Here is a 25,082-nt window from a genome sequence, read left to right as displayed (position 1 = left end):
TACTGTCTAAATATCATGTCTCTACTTTTATATGTAAGTGATATTTGCATCATAGAACAAAGAATAGATTGCCAAGAATATGATAAGCAATAATATATGAGAGTAAATTTACCATAGCATTAAAGCAACTATGACACTATTAATACTTTTTTAAAATTTAAAACAAGTTCTTTGAATCTCTTTGGGGAAATAATGCATGCAATATTATTACAACACTTTCTGTTTTACTTACACAATATCTCTAATTAGAAGTGCACTCCCCAGTTTGAAACAACTTTTATCACCTTCACAAAATGTACGCCTCAGAGAAAAACTCTCTCCAAGATCAAAACCTGTAAGGCATAACAAATTATTTAGTCCAGCAAGTTTTATTAAATTTAATAAATGTTCAACTACATTGATTTTGAAACAGAATTTTCTGTTGCCTTTAATTATAGATTTATTTATTTCAAGTAAAACTCTGTTGTTTGAGATCAGCAAAATCGCCTGATCTCATTTTTCTCATTTAAAGTCACAGAAAAATTAAACCTAAATTGCATATGGAATGTGTAGCAATCTTTCTCTAGGGGGAAATTTTAAAATGTGTTTCAAAATAAGTAAATATTTTCTTTTCTTTGATCTAGGAATCCTCTTCAAAGATAATTAGGGAAACACAAAGCAACAGCTCTGATATCTAAAGATAGAAAATTAGAAAAGTAGAGCCATTTGGCTGAAACCTAAGTATTTTTTTAAAAAAATCATGCTTCAGAAGGATATATGATGATATAGAAAAATCACTGGACTTCAAAAATAATATATGCATGATGAGTTTGTGTGTACGTGTGTGTTAACTGGAAAGCAAGGGTAAGTGGAAAAAAGCATGTCATAAGGAAGAGGAGAAAGAGAGACAACAGAAGAAATAATGGAATATTACACTGAAATAATTCTGACTATATGTTGGTGATGTGATCCTTTCACAAAATTTTTTATTTCTTGTCAAAATCTCTACAAGAAATATATGTTTATAATTTTAAATAACTTTTCTTTTTGCTAAGAGACCAAAATGACATTGGTCTTAAGCGCAATAGAACTCCACTTTCCTGTGTTTTCTACATACCCCTCCTTACTTTGATGTTATAGTCTAAATGTCTATGCCAAAGAATCATGTAAAATTTATTACATAACTGGTGATAATTTTATACAAAATACTCCTTTGGGAAAGATGACATGCTTACCTGAAACTTCTAAGTTGTCTCTGTTGCCTTGCATAAACTGGTATCCATGTGTTCTCAGTATAGGACATAGTTCTTCTAAATATACAAAAATACATATTTTCTATCAGTTTTGTAATACATTTTAGTCACATAATATAATTAAAAAGTAATATAAAATATAAACAAATCAAACTACTTGTTAAATGCTGGTAATATAATAAGTGCACTATTTACTTGATAGTGTTTTTGAACATTAGGTTTGCCAGCTAAGGCATGTAGTGATATTCAAAGAAATAAAAGGTGAAGTTAGCTCTACTAATACTAACCTTTCCTTTTTAGTGGAGAAACAGTAAAAAAAAGGCCTTCAATGAGATGGAATGGCACAGTAGCTTCAACAATGAGTTTAATAAACACAGCAGGGATAAGGGATTCTAAGGTTGGCACAGGATCAGGCAGGGTTTTGTTTTGTTGTATATGTAAGTCAGAGTCTCAATGTCATCTAACAACAATAACATACTAGTACACATTTTATTCATACATATTGTTGCTATTGTAGTTATTTGCCATTAAGTTAACTGTAGCTCATTATGACCCTATCAACAATGGATCTGAAACATGCCCTGTCCTGTGACATCCTCAAAATCTGTGACACATTTGAGACCACTGTTATAGTCACTGTGTCAATCCATCTTGTTGAGAGGGTCTTCTTCTCTTAGGCTAACCTTTCCACCACATTTTCAAGCGTGATACTCTTTTCCAACAACTATACCCTTCTTATAAGACGTCCAAAGCTTGTAAGACAAAGCTTCATCTTCCTTGCCTCCAAGGAATACTCTGGTTGCACTTTCTCCAAAACATATTTGTTTGTTCTTTTGGCACTCTGTGGAATATTCAGTACTCTTTTTCAGCACCACTAAAAACATAAACTAAAAAACCATAAATTCTTCTACTGTTATTCTTGGTGATTTAATGAGATCTTTTCAAGTAATTGAAAAGATCAAAGCTTGGATAAGGTGCACCTTAGTCTTTAAACTAACATCATTATCCCTCACCACTTTGGAGAGGTTCTTGACAGCAGATTTTCCCAATGCAACATATCTTTTCATTTTATTGACTGCTGGTGCCAAGAAGTGTTGACTGTGGCTCCAAGTAAAATGAGATAATTGAAAATTCCACTTTCCTCCATTTAGCATGATGTTACCTCCTGGTCTAGTGGTAATAACTTTTGTTTTCCTGATGTTGATATGTAATCCATACTGAAGGTGATAGGCTTTGATTTTCTGCAGCATTTTAAATCTTCTGTTTTTCAGCAAGGTTGTTCTGGGAACCTAGTGGCAAGGAGTTACTCTGCCAGCCCAAAGGCACACAGTTCAAATCCGCAAGCTGATCAGCAGGAGAAAGACGAGCAATCTCCTCCAATGTGATTTACTGCCTCTGAAAACTCGCCAGAGGGCCAGCTATGAGTTTGTTCCAGTCTGAAAGAACATAAGAACCGCAATAACACTTTTAGCAAGCAAAGTTGTGTCATGTTATCTACATGACACAGATTGTTGATGTTGTTGTTGTTTGATGCCGTCGAGTCGTAGACGACTCATAGCAACCCTATGAACAAACGGCCTGAGCATGATTGTTGATGAGTCTTCCTCAAATATTGATGCCTTCCTGATATATTCTTCATCATAATGTCTAGATTTTTGTGATTTTTTTCCTCCTGTTATACAAATTGAATAGGGAGAATTGGTATCCTAATGGCAAGAAGCTGTGCTGTAATCCTAAAAGTATGCAGTTTGAATCCACTAGTTTCTCCACAGGGAAAGAATGGCCAGTCTCTTTCCATTCAATTAACTGCTTCTGAAAACCCACCAGAGGGTCAGCTGTGGGTTGATTGTGACTTGACATACCAGAACAACAACAACAATAAAAACAACATGCAGATTGCATGGGTTTAGAAAAGGATATGGTTCTGACACACACCTTTCTTGATTTTAAACCATTTACTGTTCTTTGCTTTGATCAGACAACAGTCTCTTGGTCTGGGTCTTAGGTTTTGCATAAGCACAAGTATACATGTATACATTAATATCATTATTTGCGTGTGGGTTTCATTCAAACTAGTTTAGGAAAGTGATAGTTAAGAGAAAGCTGTTCAATTTGAATAATATGCTACTGTAATTAGGAGACAGAACCAATCTTAAACTCAATTCATTAAGTATTTTGGTGTCATGCAATCAATGTCTTAATACTCCATACTAGAACTCATGTTTAGAATGTCATAATTTTTAAAAAATACACTGACAAATTATAAATTGCTTTCTACTAACCAAATTAATCTAATATATGTTATTATTGTTCTTGTGTACTGTCAAGTTGGAACCGACCCATAGCTGGGTTTTCAAATGCAGTTATTCACAAGGGAGGAGATTGCTCATCCTTCTCCCACAGAGCAGCTGGTGGCCTCGAACCGCCTGCCTTCAGGATTGCAGTGCAGCTTCTTCCACTAGGCCACCAGAATTCAATCTAATATATAAAAGGTAAAAATTGACAATTACTTCAGTTTCACTTATGAGCACTGTAGCCTTTCATTTAACATTTATATCACAGACCTCATGGGTATTCACAACATATGTAACTAGCAGAATAAATAAAATTCTAAATATAGTTAAGAGTTAATCAGATTTAAGAGAAACAAATAGATATTTTGAATACTACTAGAGCACCGAGACCAAAGCAAAGGAAAGAAATTAAGAAGTTAGGGAGCTGAACAGAAGATTTTAAAATGCAGTATGGGAAGAAAAAGCAAAGTATTACAACGAAATGTACAAAAGCTGGGGTCAAAAAAAATCAAAAGGGATTAACTTACACAGCATTTTTTAAGATGAAAGAACTGAATAACAAATCCAAGCCTCAAACTGCAAAACTTAAGGATGCTATGGGTAGAATCTTAAATGATACAGGAAGCATTAAAATATGATGGAAAGAGTATACATAGTCATTGTACCAAAAAAGAATTGGCTGACACTGAAGAATTTCATGAAACAACATATAATCAAGAGGTAATGGTGATGAAGAAGGAAGTGCAGTCTGCGCTGAAGGAAATGGGGGAAAAAAACACAACAAGGCCCCAGGAAATGATGGAATACTAACTGACATATTTCAGCAAACAAATGCTGCCCTGGATGTGCTCACCAGATTGTACCAAGAAATCTGGAGGACAACTATCTAGACAACTGACTAAAAGAAATCTAGATATATTCTTTTTAAAAAAAAATTATACTGATTTATTTATAAAGTTTTAATACATTGTTTTTCACAAAAGATTCTTCCCACTTCCTTCAACCCCCATACCCATCAAATTGTGCAATCCAATTATTAACACTCCACATTCCCCACACCCAACCTCACCTCTCTGCTTCCACCCCCCCCCAAACTTGGATCCTCATACTCATTCTACAATAATTGTTTTATACAGTATTTGTCCTTGTGGGACTGAGTTAGTCCAGTTCCCTCAAGTTAGGTAGTAATTCACAAAATCATTGTTCCTGCAAACTGCATAGTATTCCATTTTATCAATGTACCACAACTTCTCAATCCATTCAGTTGTGGTTGGACATCTGGGCTGTTTCCATGCTCTTGTGATGGTGAATAATGCTCCTATGAACATTGGTGTACAAGTTTCCATTTGAGCCTCAGTTCTCATTTTCCTGGGGTATATTCCAAGCAGGTTTGAGGGCTCAGGGCACTTCCGGTGTGGTGTTCTTTTGGCCCCACATGGGGGTCGGCAGAGCGGACTTGCCAGATCAACTGGGGGTCTGGGAGAAGGAGTTTGCCAGGATTTGGGTGTGCTGGGTTGGTAAGATACTGAAGGGCCCGAGGGCCACAGGCCCAAGGGCCAGTCTTTCATTGTTTTTGTTCAGACATTCATTTGGTCATATAGCCCTGGTGTACAAGTTGCTGTACAGCAGTACCTTGTAGTTGCCATGAGGCTGAACACTCTGACACTGATGTGTCAGATGCATTAATGGTTGGTTACCCAATGCGGACAGAGAGTGGGGTGGAGATCCCCAATTAAAACAAGCTTGGAAGGAGGAGTGGCATCCACTTCCGTAATAGCTTGCCTCTGGAAACCCTATGAACCTGGAGAGAGGATGAAAGACACCCAAGCATTGAGCACTCTCCTTATTAGGGTAGCTATAAGTCTCCTGCCACTTGACAGCACTTAACAACAACAACAACAACATCAACATATTCCAAGCAATGGAATAATAGCTGGGTCATATGGAATTTCTATGTTCAGTTTTTTGAGGAAGTGCCAAACTGCCTTCCAGAGTTGTTTTACCATTCTACAATTCCACCAACAATATGAGCGTTCCTATCTCACCCGATCCTCTCCAACATTTATTACTTGCTGTCCTATTAAACTACTAGAATGAGAGGACATCTCATTGTGGTTTTGATTTGTATCTCTCTTGCTGCCAGTGATCTTGAGCATTTCTTCATGTGTCTGTTGGCCATTTGAATATTTCCCTTTGTGGAAATTCTTTCCATGTCTTATGCCCATTTTGTATTTGGGTTATCAGTCTTTTTCTTGTGGAGGCCTAGGAGCATTCTATAAACTTTCATTATCAGACTCTTATCTGAGATGACATTGCCAAATGTTTGTTTCCTGTCAGTAGGTTTTCTTTACACCCTATTGAAAAAATTTTTATGAACTTTAGAAAGTCTCATTTATCAATTTTATCCTCTTCAGATTGTACATTTTTGGCAGTACTTGTCAGTTTCTTTATACCATAGACTATGGCTTCTAAGTTTGATCCCAGTTTGTCTCTTATGAACTCTATGGTTTTGGACTTTACTCCCAAGTCTCTTACCCACATTGAGGTGATTTTTATGTTTGGTGTGAGATGTGGGTCCTATTTCAGCTTTCTGCAAGTGGCAGTCCAGTTTTGACAGCACCATTTGTTGAAGAGGTTGTCATTTTCCCATTTGATGGCTTTAATTTCCTTATCAATTATCAGCTGACCATAGATAGCCGTGTCTTTTTCCAGGTTCTCAATTCTGTTCCATGGTCTATGTTCCTATCATTGTACAAGTACTATGCTGTTTTTGTTACTACCACTATGTAGTAGGTCTTCATTTTTTTTTCCTCAGGTGTGTTTTGCTCATTCTGGGTCTCTTGCCTCTCCAAATAAGCTTGACAATTTCCCTTTCAATCTCCTTAAAAAATGAGTTTGGTATTTGTATTGGGGTTGTACTGAATATGTAGATTGCTTTTAGTAGGATTGTCATTTTCATTCACAATATTGAGTCTTCCTATCCATGAATAGAGCATATTTTTCCATTTCTTTAGGTCTTTTATTGTGTCTTTCAGGAATGTTCTGTAGTTTTCTTTGTATAGGTCTTTTATATCTCTAGTTAGATTCACTCCCAAGTATCTCAATTTGTAGTTAGCTATTGTAAATGGCATTGCTTTCTTAGTTTCCTTCTCTGAGTTCTCTTTGTTACTTTAGAGGAATCCCTCTAATTTTTGGATATTGATCTTATATCCTGCCATTCTATTAAATTGGCCTACTAGCTCTAACAGATTTGAGGTTTTGTGCTGTGGTTTTCGTTTGTTTGTTTTTTGTTGGGATTTTTTTTTAAGCTTTGGGGTTTTTGTGTACACTATCATATCATCTGCATATAGTGTTCGTTTAACCAACCCTTTGCTGATCTAGATACCTCCTATTTTCTTCTCTTGTCATATTGCCCTAGCAAGTACTTCCAATACAATAATGAATAGAAGTGATGACAGTGGACATCCTTTACTGGTTCCTATATGCAAGGAAAATGCTTTTAGTCTTTCTCTGATAAGAGTGATATTGGCTCTTAGTTTTGCATATGTATTTTTCACTATATTGAGGAAATTCCCTTCTATTCCAGTGTCTTAATCAGGAAGGGGTATTGGATTTTGTCAAATGCCTTTTCTGCATCGATTGCTAAGATCATATGTTTCTTATTATTTGTTTTATATGGATAATTATGTTCATTGTTTTTCTTATGTTTAACCATCCTTGAATACCTGTTATGAGTCCCACTTGGTGATGGTGAATTTTTTTTTTTCTATTCGATTGGCTAGGATTTTGTTAAGGATTTTTTCATTGATATTCATGAGAGATATTGGCCTATCATTTTCGTTGCCTGGTTTTGGTATTAGAGTTATTCTTGCTTCACAGAATGACTCTGGGAGTCTTCCTTCTTTTTCAACTTTTTGAAAGAGTTTAAGTAGAATTTGGTGATAGATCCTAAATGAATGTTTGGTAGAAGTCAGCTGTGAAGGCATGTGGTCCAAGACTTTTCTTATAAGGAAATCTTTTTATAACCTTTTCAATTGCTTCTTTTGTGATGGGCCTGTTCAAGTGTTCTATATCTGTTTTCATCAGTTGGGGTAGGGCATGAGTTTAAAGGAATTTGTCCATTTCCTCTAGGTTTACAAATTTATCAGAGTATGTTGTTGTTGTTGTTATGTGCCATTGAGTCACTTTGCGACTCATAGCAACCCTATGTACAAGAGATCTAAACGCTGTTCTATCCTGTGCCAATCTAGCCATCTTAAATGCACTCATTCCCACCAATCCAGTTATAGAATCAATCCGTCTTATTGAAGGTCTTCCTCTTCTGTGCTGCCCCTCCACTCTGCCAAACATGATGCTCTCTCCAAGGACCAGTCCCTCCTTGCAACATGCCCAAAGTATCACAGACAAAGCTTCAGAATCCTTGACTCCAAGGAGCATTCTGGCTTTACCCTCTCCAGGACAAACCTGTTTTTTCTCCTAGCAGTCCATGGTATCTTCAACACTCTTCTCCAGCACCAGAGCTCAAAGGCATCAATTCTCTTTCTACCATCCCTATTCACTGTCCAACTCTCTGATGCATAGCACATAACTGTGAATACTATAGCCCGGATAAGGCGCACCTTAGTCTCCAGCCTGACGTCATTGCTCTTTAGTACTCATGAGAGGTCCCTCACAGCTGACCTTCCCCATGCAATTCATCTCTTGATTTCCTGGCTGCTATTACCAAGAGTGTTGACTATGGAGCCAAGTAAACTAAAACTGTTAACTATCTCAATCTCTTCACCATCCATACTGATGCTCCCAGTTGGCCCAGTAGTGAAAATCTTTGTTTTCTTGATGTCGAGCTTCATTCCATACAGGAGGCTGCAGTGCTTGACTTCTGCAGCAAGTGCTTCAGGTCCTCCTCAGTTTCAGCAGGCAGGGTTGTGTCATCTGCATAATGCAGGTTGTTGATGACTCTTCCACCAATCCTGATGCCATATTCCTCTTCAGATGATCTGTTCTGCATACAGATTGATAAGGTGTGGAGACAGAATACATTCCTGACTGACCCCCTTCTTGATTTTGAACCATGTAGTGTCTTCTTGCTCTGTTCTGACAACTGCCTCTTGGTCCAAGTATAGGTTCCACATTGTTGTTGCTGTTGCTATGTGTCATCGAGTCATTTTGCAACCCTATGTACAACAGCCCTAAACCATGCTCTATCCTGTGACAATTGCATTGCCTCTGACACACCCATCCCGATTACCCCAGTCACTGAATCAGTCCAACTCATACAGGGTCTTCCCCTCCTGCACAGTCCCACATTAGCACAATCAAATTTTCTGGGATTCCCATTCTTCTCAGAGTCAGCCACAGCTTGGTGTGATCCACACAGTCAAAAGCCTTTGCATAGTCAATGAAGCACAGACAGACTTTCTTCTGGTATTCTCTGCTTTCTGCCAAGATCCATCTAACATTAGCTATAATATCCCTTGTACCACGACCTCTTCTAAATCCAGCCTGCACATCTGGCAGTTCTCTGTTGACATATTGCTCCAAATGTTTTTGGATAATTTTCAGCAGAATCTTGCTTGAATGTGATATTGATGATATTATTTGATAATTTCCACACTCTGTTGGGTAACCTTTCTTTGGAATGGGAACAAATATCGATCTTTTCTAGTCAGTCAGCCAGCTTTTCATTTTATCTCAAAACTCATGATCCAACAGAGTGTGGAAATTATCACACAATATCATTAATATCACACACAAGCAAAATCCTGCTGAAGATTATATGAAAATGACTGGAACAGTACATTAACAGAGAACTATCAGAAATACAAGCTGGGTTTGGATGAAGTCGTGGCACTAGAGATATTATCCACAGTGTCAAATGGAACTTGGCTGAAAGCAAAGAGTACCAGAGGGATGTCTATCCATGTTTAATTGATTATGCAAAGGCTTTTGACTATGTGTATCACAACAATGTGTGGCTAACCTTGAGATGACTGGGAATCCCAGAAATTAGATTTTGCTCACGCAAATCCTATAATTGGAGAGGAAGCCATCATTAGAATAGAGCAAGGAAACACTCCTCTATTTCAGTTTAGGAAGGGAATGTGTCAGGGATACATCTTGTCTCCGTATCTTTTTAATCTGTATGTGGAACAGATCATTCAGGATGGATTTTATGAGGAGGATTGGAGAAAAATTTGTCAACAATTTTAGTTATGCAGATGATGTGACTCCTTACTGAAACTGAGTAGGACCTGAAGCGCTTGCTGCAGAGGGCCAAGGACTGTAGTCTTCACTATGGATGGAAGTTTAACATTAAGAAGGCAAAGATTGTCATCACTGGCCAAATTGGCAGCACAATAATGGATGGAGAAGAAATTGAGGTTGTTAATAATTTCAGCTTGCTCGGCTCCATAATCAACACTCTTGGGACCAGAAGTCATAAACTCAAAAACTAATCTCATTGGGGAAGTCTGCTGTCAGGGACCTTTCCAAAATGCTAAGATGCTAAGGAGCAATGATGTAAGTCTAGAGATTAAGGTGTGCCTGATCCAGGCCATGGTCTTCGCAATTATTTGCTATGCATCAAATAACTAACAATGACTAAAGATGACAGAAAAATTTTTGATGTCTTTGTGTTTTGGTGCTGGAGAAAAGGATTGAAACTACAAAGAGAATAAATAGGTCTGTCTTGGAGAGAGTGAAACCAAGTTTCTCCTTGGAAGCTAGGATTTTGAAGCTCTGCAATATACTTTGGGCACGTACCAGGAAGAACCAGTCCTTGGAGAAGGAAATCATGCTTGGAAAGGTAGAAGGACAGTGCAAGGGAGGAAGCCCCCAGATGAGAAGGATTGATACAGTAACTGGGGCAATGGGGTTCGTGTGTCATAATCAGTGACACTGGCTCAGGACAGGGCAGACTTCAGAGCTGCTGTACATAAGGCCACTATGGGTTGTGGCTGACCAGAAAGCATATAACAACAACAAAAACATATATGGTCAAGTGATAATCCACAAGGAAATAAAACCTATCAAATGAGGAAATGATAACCTCTTCAGCAAATGGTGCTGCCAAAACTGGAATGCTATCTGCAGAAAGCAGAAACAGGATCCACAACTCACACCATACACAAAAATCAACTCAAAGTGGATAAGAAACCTGGGAGTAAAGCCCAAAGCGATAAAGTTCATAAAAGACAAACTCAGAGCAAGCTTAGAAGGCCTAGTCTACAGTATAGAGAGACCGCCAAATTCAACCAGAAATATAAAATTTGGAGAGGATAAAATTGATGAATAGCACCAACTAAAGGTTAAATCCCTGTGAGAATCAAAATCTTTTTCCATTAGGGTGAAAAGAAAACCTACTGACTATAAAAAAAACCCCAAAAAACCAAAAACCCAAACCAAAAAACAAACAAACAAACAAAAACCAAACCCAAACACCCAAACAAACAAAAAACATTTTGCAATACCACCTCAGACAGGGGAATCATAACTAAAGTTTACAGAATACTACAGAGAAAAAGACTGATAGCCCAATTACAAAATGGGCAAAAAACATGGAAGACTTTTCACAGAGAAAGACATTCAGGTGGCCAATAGACACATGAAGAAATGTTCAAAATCACTGACAATAAGAGAGATGCAAATCGAAACTACAGTGAGATACCATCTCACCCCTATAACGGCGGCAAAGTTTAGCAGAGCAGCAGACAGTAAACACAGGAGAGGACTTGAAGAGGTGGGAAATCTCATATATATATATATTTGGTGGAATTGTAAAATGTTACAACCACTCTGTGTAGCAGTCTGGCATTCTTCAAAAAGCTGAACATAGAAACTCTGTATGACCCAGCTATTCTACTACTAGGAATATGTTGTTGTTGTTGTTGTTGTTGTTGTTGTTGTTGTTGTTGTTGTTATGTGCCGTCGAGTCATTTGCGACTCATAGCGACCCTATGTACAGCCCTAAACCATGCTCTATCCTGTGCCAATCTCATTGCCTCTGACACACCCATCCGATCACCACAGTCACTGAATCAATCCACCTCATAGAGGGTCTTCCCCTCCTACGCTGTCCCTCTACTCTACCCAGCATGATGTCTCTCTCTAAAGACATGTCTCTCCTTACAACATGTCCAAAGTATGTCAGATGAAGCCCCAGAATCCCTGCCTCCAAGGAGCAGCCTGGTTTAATCCTCTCTAGGATAAATCTGTTTGCTTTCTTGGCAGTCCAGGGTACATTCAATACTCTTCTCCAGCACCACAGCTCAAAGGCATTAATTCTCCTTCTATGCTCCCTAGTCATTGTCCAACTCTCTGATACATAACAAGTGATTGCAAAAACCATGGCCTGTATCAGGCAGACCTTAGTCTCCAGAGAGACACCGTTGCTCTTGAGTACTTTAGAGAGGTCCCTAACCGCACACTTTCCCATCACAATACGTTTTTTAATTTCCTGGCTACTGGTGCCAAGAGTGTTGACTGTGGAGCTGAGCAAACTGAAGCTGCGAACAATTTGCAATCCATCCTGATGCTACCGATTGGTCCAGTGGTGAGAATTTTTGTCTTCTTGACATTGAGCCTCAGTCCATATTGAAGGCTGCAGTCCTTGACCCTCTGCAGTAAGTGCATGAGGTCCTCCTCAGTTTCGTTGTGTCATCTGCATAACGCATACTCTAAGGAAATTAGAACTGAGGCACCAACAGAGATTAGTACACCAGTGTTCACAGCAGCATTATTCACCATCGTGAGAATATAGAAACAGCCCAAATGTCCAAACACAACTGAATGGATTGAGAAATTGTAGTACATTCCCACAATGGAATACTATGCAGCACTCAGGAGCAATGATTTTTAAAAAACCAAAACAAACAAACAAACAAACAAAAAAAATGAACTACATAACTTTATAGCGACTGGAGAGCATTAAGCTGAGTGAACTTAGTCACACAGGGACAAATACTACACAAGATCATTACTTTAAAATTAGAAGGATAACTATTAAAATGTGTGTGGGGATCCAAGAGGAGAAGGTGTGGGAACAGAGGGGTGAGAATGGGTAGGGGCGAAGTCATAGGGTTGCACAATTTGATGGATGGAGGGAGTGAAGGAAATGGGAAAAATCTGGTGGGGACCTGAAAAGATACAGTAATGGTTGGCATAGCCCAATGGTGACTAATTTCATAGAACATAATTAATGGGAATGATTGTATAAAACACAATGTGAACTAACTCCGTCTCATAAGAACAAATACTGCATATGACCATTATCGTAAAAATATATTAAAACTTCTACTGCAACCCAAGTGGGTAAGGGGTGAGAGCAGAGGGGTGAAGATGAGTAGTGGAAAAACCACAGGGTTTCACAGTTTGGCACAGGGAGGGAGGGTGGGAAGAAAATGGGAAGGAACCAGTGAAAAGACAGAGTAATGATTGGCAAGGTCCAATAGTGATTAATTTTATAAAACATAATGCATGAGAGGATTTTATTAAATACAATATGAATGAGGAATAGTGTGAAACACAATGTATATGAACTTTGTAAGCAAACCAATATAATTTTTTTAAAAAAAATGTAAAATAAAGAACTCCCCTACAGTGCATGGGTGAGTGAAAATTAATAAAATAATATTTTAAAATGTTTAGAGGTATTCATTAAAGCTAACTACATATAATCTATAACCTAGAAATTCAATAGCCTAAGAAATGTAAGTATGAATGAAAAAAAAAACCCCAAAAAACAGATTCATGCTAATTTATTCACAAAGTATATAGGGAAGTTCCAAGAGATGATGGGTAAAATAGTTCTCAAGATAGTGGAAAGGGACTTTCCACTATCACACTTCATTAATGAAGGGAAGGTATGCAGGCCTATTGCCAAGGTGGAAACAGTATATATCTTATTTAAAGTCTTCCAAGGACTTAATGAGTACACAATGATGTCAAAGCAATAAAACTGTCACGTTGAACCAAATGAATCCCGAAAGCACATAAATCAAGATTGTGTCTTGAATGTGTACCCCCAAAATAATAAATAGTTAGGTTTAAATTATTTCATGATAGCTTTCACAAGATAGCACATATTGCAAATACATAAAATTACATTTGCTTTTCACAAATTTAAGATTTTCAGTGAAGAAACACTTTCATAAATACTGCTGGAAATGTTGAACTCAACTCTTTTCAGTGGTTGGTTGAACAACATCTCTGAAGATCAGACTTTTCTCCTCCCCTTGGGCTTGTGCTTTTTTTTCTTTATTACTGTTGTTGTTGTTGTTATGTGCCGTCGAGTCGCTTGCAACTCATAGCGACCCTATGTACAACAGCCCTAAACCATGCTCTATCCTGTGCCAGTCTCACTGTCTCTGACACACCCATCCCGATTACCCAAGTCACTGAATCAATCCATCTCATAGAGGGTCTTCCCCTCCTGCGCTGTCCCTCCACTCTACCCACCATGATGTCCCTCTCCAAAGACCTGTCTCTCCTTACAACATGTCCAAAGTATGTCAGGTGAAGGCCCAGAATCCTTGCCTCCAAGGAGCAGCCTGGTTTCACCCTCTCTAGAATGAATCTATTTGTTTTCTTGGCAGTCCATGGTACATTCAGTACTCTTCTCCAGCACCACAGCTCAAAGGCATCAATTCTCCTTCTATCCTCCCTAGTCATTGTCCCACTCTCTGATGCATAACAAGTGATTGCAAAAACCATGGCCTATATCAGGTGCACCTTAGTCTCCAGAGAGACACCGTTGCTCTTGAGTACTTTAGAGAGGTCCCTAACAGCAGACTTTCCCATCGCAATACGGTTTTTTATTTCCTGGCTACTGGTGCCAAGAGTGTTGACCGTGGAGCCGAGCAAACTGAAGCTGTGAACAATCTCAATCTTTTCACCATCCATCCTGATGCTACCGATTGGTCCAGTAGTGAGAATTTTTGTCTACTGGACAATGGACAATGAGCCTCAGTCCATGTTGAAGGCTGCAGTCCTTGACCCTCTGCAGTAAGTGCATGAGGTCCTCCTCAGTTTCAGCGAGCAGGGTTGTGTCATCTGCATAACGCAGATTGTTGATAGATCGTCCACCAATCCTAACGGCACGCTTCTCCTCATAGAGCCCTGCCTCTCAGATAAGGTATGGAGACAGGATGCATCCCTGGTGTACACCCTTCCCAATTTTGAACCATGCAGTGTTACCCTGCTCTGTTCTAACTACTGCCTCTTGGTCCAAGTATAGGTTTCGCATTAGCACGATTAAATGTGAGAATGAAAATCTTACCGAAGATTTCACCACAAGTGATAAGGAGCTGCTTTGTGAAGCTGAAGACATGCAGATTGAATTCACCAGCTGTACTGTGGGAAAATGATGGGTAAACTCTTCCCAGGTGATTTGCATTGTCTGAATACCTGCTGGAGGATTGGCTGTGATGTGGTTCTTACTCAATAGCACATAACAGCGATGACATTGTGAATTACCAAACGATGCCTTCCAACACTTCAACACCAGCCTGTTGGTCTACGTGCACCTGCCAGGGTCACTTCACTATTGTTCTCTGTCCACGGATGGGTTGGGAAGTCATTGTTTCACCTCTGGGCTCCCTCAGTAGGTACCTCAGTGTCACCTAAAGAGCCAACTCTATGACTTGTATTGCCTGATATGACCACCTCACCACCAAATTCCTACACTGGGGACATTGACTGTTTTACTCTATTCCAGTACAAATTCCATGCCCATCTCAACGGTCTAGGGCATACAAAGGCTATGTCACTCCAGCTCCAGTTCTCATTTAGAGATTACCAATCATCACTAATTAACTCTCTGAGGTTGAGGAGTTCCCACTCAGAAAGACTCATGATGGATGTCTGAGGCTGTAAAGCACAAGTGGAGGAGACTCCCTATAATTCTACCATACAGTTGTCGGTGCATACAACTCATCTTAGAAACACTGTCTTTGGCCTCAAACTCATTACCTCCATACCTGGTCCTCCATTAGAGTACACACTGTAAACTCCAAATGGAGAAGATTGCCTATCTTTCTTCTGCAGATAGTCTCAATCGTCTTTGAATTAGCAGCAGAACTTATCGGTGTTCACTCACCACCACTTGTTATCCTACACTGGTCAGTTCTCAGGGGCTGTTCCAGTGCAATGTGAGCTTCCAAATCTGAGGCACCAGCCACTGCAGTGAGTTGAGGATGGTAGGCTGCACCCCCGAAGTAAATCATGCTGTCTGGGGAGAGGGGAGTCCTATGCTATCAATTCTTCAATTCAGAGTTCACCTTGGTCCTCCAAACCAGCGTTCCAAGATTGTGAATTTCCTTTTTATGTGGGAAGCTAAAAGCATGCAAACATTTATGCTGCCATTTTGCTCCACCTTCTCAGTGTATTTCTTAAAATAAAAAGGTACAGCTAAAATCCAGCTATCCACGGATTAGATCTACAGATAAAATCCAATTATTATATTGGATAGACAGAAGAGAATTGCTACAAGGATTGTCACCTCAAATGCTCTTTGAGTCAGCACTGCAGAACTACTCTAATTTTACCACAAAAAAAATTTAAACATGCACAACTTTGAAACTCTTCATCATATATTTTTATAAAGTAAATTAAAATGTATTCAAGAAAATCTTGCTAAAATATTGTTAAGGATTAGGGATTGTCAGACTCACTTTCCTTAAAACTTGACTTGAAGAATCTAATAAAGTTGAAGAATATTGGATCTAATAGGGTTGATAAATCTAATAGATTTGGAAGGATATTGGAAAATACTAGGTCAAATTTGGCTTTATCATGACTTTACCTAGATTATCTAAAACCAAATATATGGAGTTTTATATATTTATTCATCTCTCTCTCAAAACTGGGATTTTAGAGGACCAAGTTAGGGAGCTCTAATGACTCTATTTGGTACGGAATTGTGCTGCCAACACAAAGGTATGCAGTTCAAATCCACCAGCTGCTGCAGGGAAGAAATATAGGAAATCTCCTCTCGTGAAATAAATTGCTTCTGAAAACCTGCTCAAGGGTCAGTTATGACTTGTCAGTAAACAATAAGAGCAAGTTACTGCTGTTACCATGCACGCTGTCTGTGGTTCCAAGGAAAATGAAATCATTGCCCAAGAGTATTTATGTGATTTCTCCCCTAGACCACAGAGCTGCTCAATGGCAGAGATGAAATAAATAACAAGTCTACTTCAGTATATATTTCCCCTTTTATAGTCCACAGAGCATTGTACACCAATTCAAAGGCAAAGCTTCTATTTTGTCATCATCAAGTACTGTGGTGTAAACGGCCTTTTTGTCCAAAATGGCTTCCCTATCCATTAACTTACTTTGTGGATAGGTCGGAATATCTAAATAAGATGTATTAGCCTATCCGTAAGCGGATGGCTAGTCTCTCCATTAATTGAGCAGATCCAGCAGCAGAATTGGGAAAAACTTCCTATCAGAAAAGAAGCAAGAGAATGTAATGTGTCCTTCGGGACCAGAGATTCTTGCACCAGCCACGCTAGGGCCTACAGCAACAAGAGCAATAATGCCCACAGCACAGAACCAGGAGCTGACATGAGACACGGCTGACCTTGGGATTGCTAACCCTCTGGAACTAGAGCTAAGAGCCTTTGCCCAAGCCTGTTGGACAACTAGGGGAGAGAGAGGCCAGAGCCATAATTGGTAGGACTGAGGACTTTGTAACACTGGCGTAAAGCCACAAGGATCAAAGCTGAGGTACCTGTGAGCACATTTTGCTATTAATCTGAAATGTAACCTTTTGACTTCCCCAGTGTGATTCTGTGTGGTCTGTGAGATATTATATCTGATTTTGAACCCAGTAAATTAGTAAGATTGGTGTAAAGATGAGTTTAAAAAATGTAGGAGATAGTAAGACCTCATGAGAATTGGTTTTATGTTGTTGATGCTGTTGACTGGGTCAGTTCCCTTTTATGAAGTTGGTAAGGATAAGTTAAGACCATTCCCACAAAGGCCTTGCTTTTTTCCCCCACAGGTAACACTGAGTTGAATATGCACATACTTATCCAACGTACTGTAACAGATCTGAACCTTGTCCTACCCTGTACCATCCTCACAGGCTATCACTGATATGCTCAAGCTTACTGCTACAACCACTGAGTCAATCCTTCTTGATGATTTTCCTTTCTTTCTCTGATCCTCCACCTTCCCCAGTATGATGTCTTTTTTCAAAGAACTGATCCTTCCTGACAATATGCCTAAAATACGTGCAGAAAATTTCAACATCCTTACGTTTAAAGTGCAAACTTGCTGCACTTCCTCCAGAACATACATGTTTGTTCATTTGGTATGTCAGGGGTTATTCAGTACTCTTCTTCAGCACGAGAATTCAAACGGATCATCCTTTCTGTCATCCTTATTATTTTCTATCTTTCAGATACAAAGGAGGCAATGAAGATCCCATGGTTTGCATTAGGCTCACCTTTGCCTCTAAATTGATATCACTGCTCTTTAGCACTTTGGAGAGGCCTTTGACAGCATATTTTTTCAATGCAACACATCTGACAACTTCAATTTTTCTTGATCAAACTTTCTTCATGAAACTGCATATTGATCCAAAGCTTGAAATTTTTGTTATATGTGGTGTCAAGATGTAATCCATATTGAAGGCTGTAGTCTTTGATCTTCTACAAGTAATTTAATTCTTCCTCACTTTATGCAAGCAAAGTGAACTTGTTGATGAGTCTTCCTCTAATCCTGAGGCCACATTCTTCTTCGTATAGTCCAGTTTCTCATATGATTTGCTCAGCATGCATATTTAATAACTGCAGAGAAAGGCTATAACCCTAACACACATCTTTCCTGATTTTAAGCCAAGCAGTATTTCCTTTCTGTGTTCTTTTTATGCATAGGTTTTGCATAAGCAAAATTAAGTGTTCCATCCTTCTCAGTGTTAAGCAAAATTTACTCTGACACACATAGTTAAATGCCTCACTGGCAGTTTGAATCCACCAGGATTTTTTGCAGGAGAAAGATAGGTAATCTCCTCCCATGATTTTTACAATCCCTGAAAATTGACTGGAGAGTCAGTTTTCAGTCATTTCAGACCCAAGTCAATGAAAGTGAGTAATTCACCTACATCATAAGCAGTTATGTTGCTAACCCAAAGGCTCACTGGTGGTCAGAATCCACCAGCATCTCCTCAGCAGAAAGACAGGCAATCTAGTCTTGTGCAATTTACAGCATTGAAAGCCTGCTAGAGGGCCAGTTTTGAGTTGGAAATTTGAGACTAAACATTGGATCAGTTACTCTCTGTGGTCATAGGATCCTATGGCCTCAAGTAAAGCTGGAGGCCTCAAGTAAAGCTTTGAGCACCACAGAGAACAAATCAAAATTATAAGCATTAGGAAAAAGAAATAAAATGTGTTATGTTATGACTTCTAAGTTTCATTTGACATTTCAGTCTATTTCTTTTTTTTTTATTCCTTACTAAGATTTTAACAAATGTTTACTGAGAACTTAGATTTCCATTTTTTTCCTTGTTACACATTTCCCTCCTTAATGCCTCCCCCTCCCCCTCCCAGTTTGCTTTCCTCTGTAAAAAATTTCTTTCACTGTTGCACAATTTTCTCCCCCACCTCAATCCACTTTGCTATGCACCTCTTATTCTGGACTGTTGTCATGCAAATAAAACTTAATCATAGATATCTTTTAAACAGTTCCTTCCTTCATCTATTTTAATACAATATAGACTATTTATCCCCTCTTAGTTTCCTCCCAGCCCCCATGTCCCGTTTTATAACTGTGGCATTATGCAGCATTTGTCCTTTCATGACTGAGATATTTCATTCAGCATAATGTCCTCCAGGGTCACCCATTTTGTATAATATTCTATGGCAGTATACTGATTGTTAAGGACAGCACAGGAGAGGACAAGGTTTAGAGCTGTTGTTTATAAGGTCATTATAAATTGTAGTTGACCCTATGACACATAATAACAAAAACAACATCCTGATTGTATGGGGAAAAGGAGATGATATTTTCTTGGTAAAAATGTAATCTAGACTTTACAACTTTACAAAAGTCAGCAGTTTGAATGCCCCTGCCACTCCCAGGGATGTTGTTGTTGTCGTTATGTGCTGTCAAGTCGCTTGTGACTCATAGCGACCCTATGTACAACATCCCTAAACTCTGCTCTGTCCTGTGCCAATCACACCATCTCTGACACACCCACCCCGATTACCCCAATCACTGAATCAATCCACCTCATAGGGGGTCTTCCCCTTCTGCGCTGTCCCTCCACCCTACCAAGCATGATGTCCCTCTCCAAGGACCTGTCTCTCCTTGCAACATGTCCAAAATATGTTAGACAGAGCCTCAGAATCCCTGCCTCCAAGGAGCCACCCGGTTTGACCCTTTCCAGGATGAATCTGTTTGCTTTCCTAGCAGTCCGTGGTACCCTCGATACTCTTCTCCAGCACCACAGCTCAAATGTATCAATTCTCCTTCTATCCTCCTTAGTCATTGTCCAACTCTCTGATGCATAACAAGTGATAGCAAAGACCATGGCCTGTATCAGATGCACCTTAGTCTCTAAAGCCAAGCATGGTCCTGGCTCCAGGTCTTGGTTCTTACTGTTTTCTAGGTGTTGATATCCCACACACCATCACGACCAATGATCTTCAGTACTTTGAAGAAGTCCCTAACAGCAAACTTTCCCATGGCAATACATCTTCTAATTTCCTGGCTGCTGGTGCCAAGAGTGTTGACTGTGGAGACAAGCAAACTGAAGCTGTGAACAATCTCAATCTCTTCACCATCCATCCTGATGCTGCCAATTGGTCAAGTGGTGAGAATCTTTGTCTTCTTGACATTGAGCCTCAATCCATATTGGAGGCTGCAGTCCTTGACCCTCTGTAGCAAGCTCTTCAGGTCCTCCTCAGTTTCTGCAAGCAGGGTTGTATTATCTGCATATCGCAGATTATTGATAGATCTTCCACCAATCTTCACCCCACATTTCTCCTCATAGAGCCCAGCCTCCCAGATAATCTGTTCTGCCAACAGAACATAAAACTCCCAGGGATAGAGAAGGGAATACTCCTCCTGTAATGAATTGCAGGTTTGGAAACCTGATGAAGAGTCACTGTGGGTCTGAATAGACTCAATTGCAGTGAGTTTTTAAAAAGGGTATATATTCCTATAGATTGTGCTTTTCTGTATAATGTACTGTAACAATATACCTTTACAGTATTACAATATTCCTTAACTAGAGATTCAGTCATGAGACTGAAGAAGATTACAATATTCAGTATCCAATTACCTGGAGCTCAGTTTACTGAAAAGTCCTTGTGGAAATTAGGATGCTGAACAGCATAAATTCAGAGTTTGCCCATTCACATGGCATCTTGGAATACACCTGGAGGTGATGAGTGTACCATTTCTCAAAAGGGACGACAGGGACATATTTATTGCTGTGGTGATTTACCAGAGTTCAGTGTCCAGCCTTTGATCTTGCTGAGTTATACACCAAATTTTGGTTTCATACAAAGCACAGATCCATTTTTCAGTACTAGTGCCCTTTCACCTTGTCCCTTCTGATTTATTTGGCTCTTTTATCCTGGCATTTTCCCCATAAGCCAAGCATGGTCCTGGCTCCAGGTCTTGGTTCTTGCCATTTTCTAGGTGTTGACATCCCACACACCGTCACGACCATTAGATCTTGACTTACATGCTCCCTCATTACGGTGTCCTTCCTCAGCAACTTTATAATGAAGGGTACTTCCTCTCTTCATATAATGTAGGGTTGCCAGGTTTAGCAAATAAAAATACAGGATGTCAAAATAAATTTGAAGCTCAGAAAAATAATGACAAATTTTAGTACAAGTATACACTATGCAATGCTTGGAATGTATACTACAAAACTAATTAGTGTTTGAATGTCAAATTATGATATTAAGGGGTTTATTTTTCAAAACAGCTGTTGACTTTGACTTTGACACTAGATGAGTGGGAACATACAAATAGGGTTGTGTTAGCATAGCCACAAGGGGATCGGTTAGCCTTCCCACTAAACTGAGCAGATTCACCAGCAGATTTTGGAGAATATTACTACCAGCAATAAAGAAGCAGAGTATGCAGTGTATCCTTGGGGGCCAGACTTTCTTGCATGAGCCAGATGGAACGTAAAAGCAGCCACAGCAGACAACCCGAGACCTCACATGAGACAGAGTTAACCTTAGGACTTCTAACCCATAGGACCAGAGCAAGAAGCCTTCACTCATGTTTGTTGGAGGACCGGAGGGAGACAGCCATAATTGGTAAGACTAAAAGCTTTGTAACACTGACCTCAGGCTGTGAGGCTGAAGGCTGAAAGGCACATGAGCATCCTTCAGAAATTCTCTTGACTAAGTAATTGCATCATGTTGCCAACTAAAATCGTATCCTGTTAACGTCCATAATAAACACTCAAATCTTGAGTATGATGCTGTGTGCTCTGTGAGCTATTACAGTGGATTTTTCACCTAGGAGAGCAGTAAGATTGGCACTGTTGTTGTTTTTGTTGTTGTTGTTATGTGTCGTCGAGTTGCTTGCGACTCATAGCGACCCTATGTACAACAGCCCTAAACTCTGCTCTGTCCTGTGCCAATTGCTCTGTCTCTGACACTCCCATCCCAATTATCCCAGTCACTGAATCAATCCACCTCATAGAGGGTTTTCCCCTCCTGCGCTGTCCCTCCACCCTCCCAAGCATGATGTCCTTCTCCAAGGACTGGTCTCTCCTCACAACATGTCCAAAGTATGTTAGACGGAACCTCAGAATCCTTGCCTCCAAGAAGCCACCTGGTTTAACCCTTTCCAGGACGAATCTGTTTGTCTTCCTAGCAGTCCATGGTATTCTCAATACTCTCCTCCAGCACCACAGCTCAAAGGCATCAATTCTCTTTCTATCCTCCTTAGTCATTGTCCAGCTCTCTGATGCATAACAAGTGATTAGAATTAGTAAAAGGAGGTACACTCATGTGGAGGACATGTCTGACCTCATAGACTGGTTTTGTGCTGTGTATGTTGCTGATGCCACCAGTTTCAGTTCCCCTTTGGTGAGTTAGCAGAGGTCAGATATGGTTGTCCCCATGTGGTCCTGGGTCATTTTACACAAATCTAACTGGATATTCTGTATTTTACCTGGCAACCTCACTCACATATCCTCACTCTTTGATGTTAAGCACTGCCCACAAAGGGTTGTACTACTAACCCAAAAGCCATGCTTCACTGGTGGCAAGAATCCACCAATCACTCCAAAAGAGAGAGAGATGGGTAATCTTTTTACATGTAATCTAAAGTCTTGTATACACAGTGGAGTGTCAAGAATGAGTTAGTTATGACTTGACAGCAATGAGTTAAGTAAATGACCAAAAAAAAGGCAATAGTGAGAATGGAGTGGGGGGGGGGAAATAGAAGGACTTGAGATACAAGAATTAAGACATAAGGACCAACAGAATGTGATAATTAATTGAATGTAAGAGCAAAAGTTAGCTCAGTTGGTTAAAGATTTACTGAAATGGATCCCACTAGAGGAAGAAAAGATTAAATGAATCTATTTTAGAAGAGGGTAAGAGAAGTATCAAATCTGAGATCCATTAAGAAATTCATATGGCAATGCTACTGAGTAGATAGTTGGACATACATGTACAGAACTGAACAGAAAGGTCCAAGATATAAAGTAATATAGATAATGAATGACAGTTAAGTCATATTTAAACCCAAAGAGATGCATGGGTTCAGATAAAGTATGAGAGGAGAAGAGGGATGCTGATTATTTCCTGAAAAAAAAATACATTTCTTATCAGTTGTCCTTACTTGACTCCCCTCCCCCCCCCCAATTACCGAAGTTTTTAACTGTGGTTAAGACCCTAGATAAGAGGGATAGACTCAGCAATTGCGGTAATAGGGGTAGCTGTGTCAGAGACAATGAAATAGCCTCAAATTAAAGCAAGATTCAAAGCTGTTGTACATAGGGTTACTATGAGTTGTAAGTGACTTGATAGCACACAACAACAATATATTGTTGCTGTTATGTACCATTAAGTTGGAATCAATGCATAGCTGACCCTTCAGGTTTTCAGAGGCAGAAAATCACCTGGGAGGAGATTGCTCATCTTTTTCCCATGGAGCAGTTGGTAGATTCAAACCACATGCCTTTGGGTTGGTAGCACAATTCCTCATCTTCTAGGCCACAAGAGCTCCTTGGTTAACACACACACACACACACACACACATACATCATATTCAAATTTAATCTTAGTCCCTTTTTCCCAATTTTATTTTCCTATTCTTAGTCTGGAGACTAAGGTGTGCCTGATATAGGCCATGGTCTTTGCAATCACTTGATATGTGTCAGGGATCTGGACAATGGGATGTTAGATGGAGATTTAATACCTTTGAGCTGTGGCGTTGGAGAAGAGTATTGACTATCCCATGGACTGCTAAGAAGAGAACAGATTCATCCTGGAGAGGGTAAAACCAGGCTGCTCTTTGGAGGCAAGGAATTTGAAGCTCTCTCTGACTTATATTGGTGTGTTGCAAGGAGGTACCAGTCCTTAGAGAGGGACATCATGCTTGGGAGGGTGAAGGGACAGTGCAGAAGAAGAAGGCCTTCAATGAGATGGATTGATTCAGTGACTGGGGTAATAGTGGTAGCTGTGTCAAAGACTATAAGATTGACACAGGATAGAGCAGGGTTTAGGGCTGTTGTACATAGGGGTCACTATGAGTCCCAGGCAACTTGACATCACATAACAACAACTACAAAAACAACAGTCTTATCATAAGAAGTATAGATATTGTTTTTCATTATTGTGTGCATCGAGTTGGAACCAAACCAAAGCTATCCCTCCAGAAGGTTTTCAGAGGAAGTTAATTGCTTGGGAGGAGAGGGCCCATCCTATTCCAGTCAAACAGCTAGTAAATTTAAACCATGTGCTTTCAGAATTGCAGCACAGCTTCTTAGCACTAGGCTACCAGAGCTCCCTAATACACATCTTATGAGGTTATTTTTATTTCTTATATTATCATAATTAAAATGTGCATATTTTTATAAAGTTCTGTTTATCACTCTTTGAGTTTGCATGAAAGAACATTTTAATTGTTTAGTTATAATCAGATCTTAAATTTAGTGAAAAAAATTAAAAGTAGTAATTTACCACAGATACACAATTGGCTTACTTTGCCTTTATATATGGACAAAAATTAAAGCCTTTCTGTATTTCATTTCTAAACACCATTCCTATCGTACTGAGGGGGAAAGTAAGACTTTTCAGCTCACTGTTGCTAATTACCTTTTAGTCTCCTGTACAATTTTATGCTCTGGCAATACCTCCAATAAAGGAAATTAAAGCATTCTCTAATATCCAAATAGGGACAAAAAGAAAAAGCTTGTTAAAAAAAATCCATTGAACAGAAAGAAATAGAAACACAAGCATTTCAACAAAGGTCACAAAGTGATGGTCAATGTTTATTTTTGCTCTTAAATAATTCCTCCAAAGGAGAATCTTATTTCTTTTTATCTAATGATTATAATTTATATAACTAT

The 25,082-nt window shown here is 39.3% G+C and overlaps 1 protein-coding gene across 1 annotated transcript in view; it reads right to left on the bottom strand.

The window, feature by feature from the left end:
- Positions 1–25,082, bottom strand: part of COL19A1 (collagen, type XIX, alpha 1) — a 669,215-nt gene that overhangs the window by 641,593 nt on the left and 2,540 nt on the right. The window contains exons 2-3 of the mRNA XM_006899482.1: positions 1,215–1,289; positions 233–332 (exon numbers count right to left, since the gene is read on the bottom strand). Coding sequence (XP_006899544.1) covers positions 233–332; positions 1,215–1,289 — 175 coding nt within the window. The remainder of the gene's footprint in view (positions 1–232; positions 333–1,214; positions 1,290–25,082) is intronic.

This window comes from Elephantulus edwardii, unplaced genomic scaffold (assembly GCF_000299155.1).
Source record: "Elephantulus edwardii isolate Elephantulus edwardi_28Jun2011 unplaced genomic scaffold, EleEdw1.0 scaffold00258, whole genome shotgun sequence".
In the NCBI taxonomy this organism is placed as follows: Eukaryota; Metazoa; Chordata; class Mammalia; order Macroscelidea; family Macroscelididae; genus Elephantulus; species Elephantulus edwardii.
This window is presented reverse-complemented; position numbering and strand designations above follow the sequence as displayed.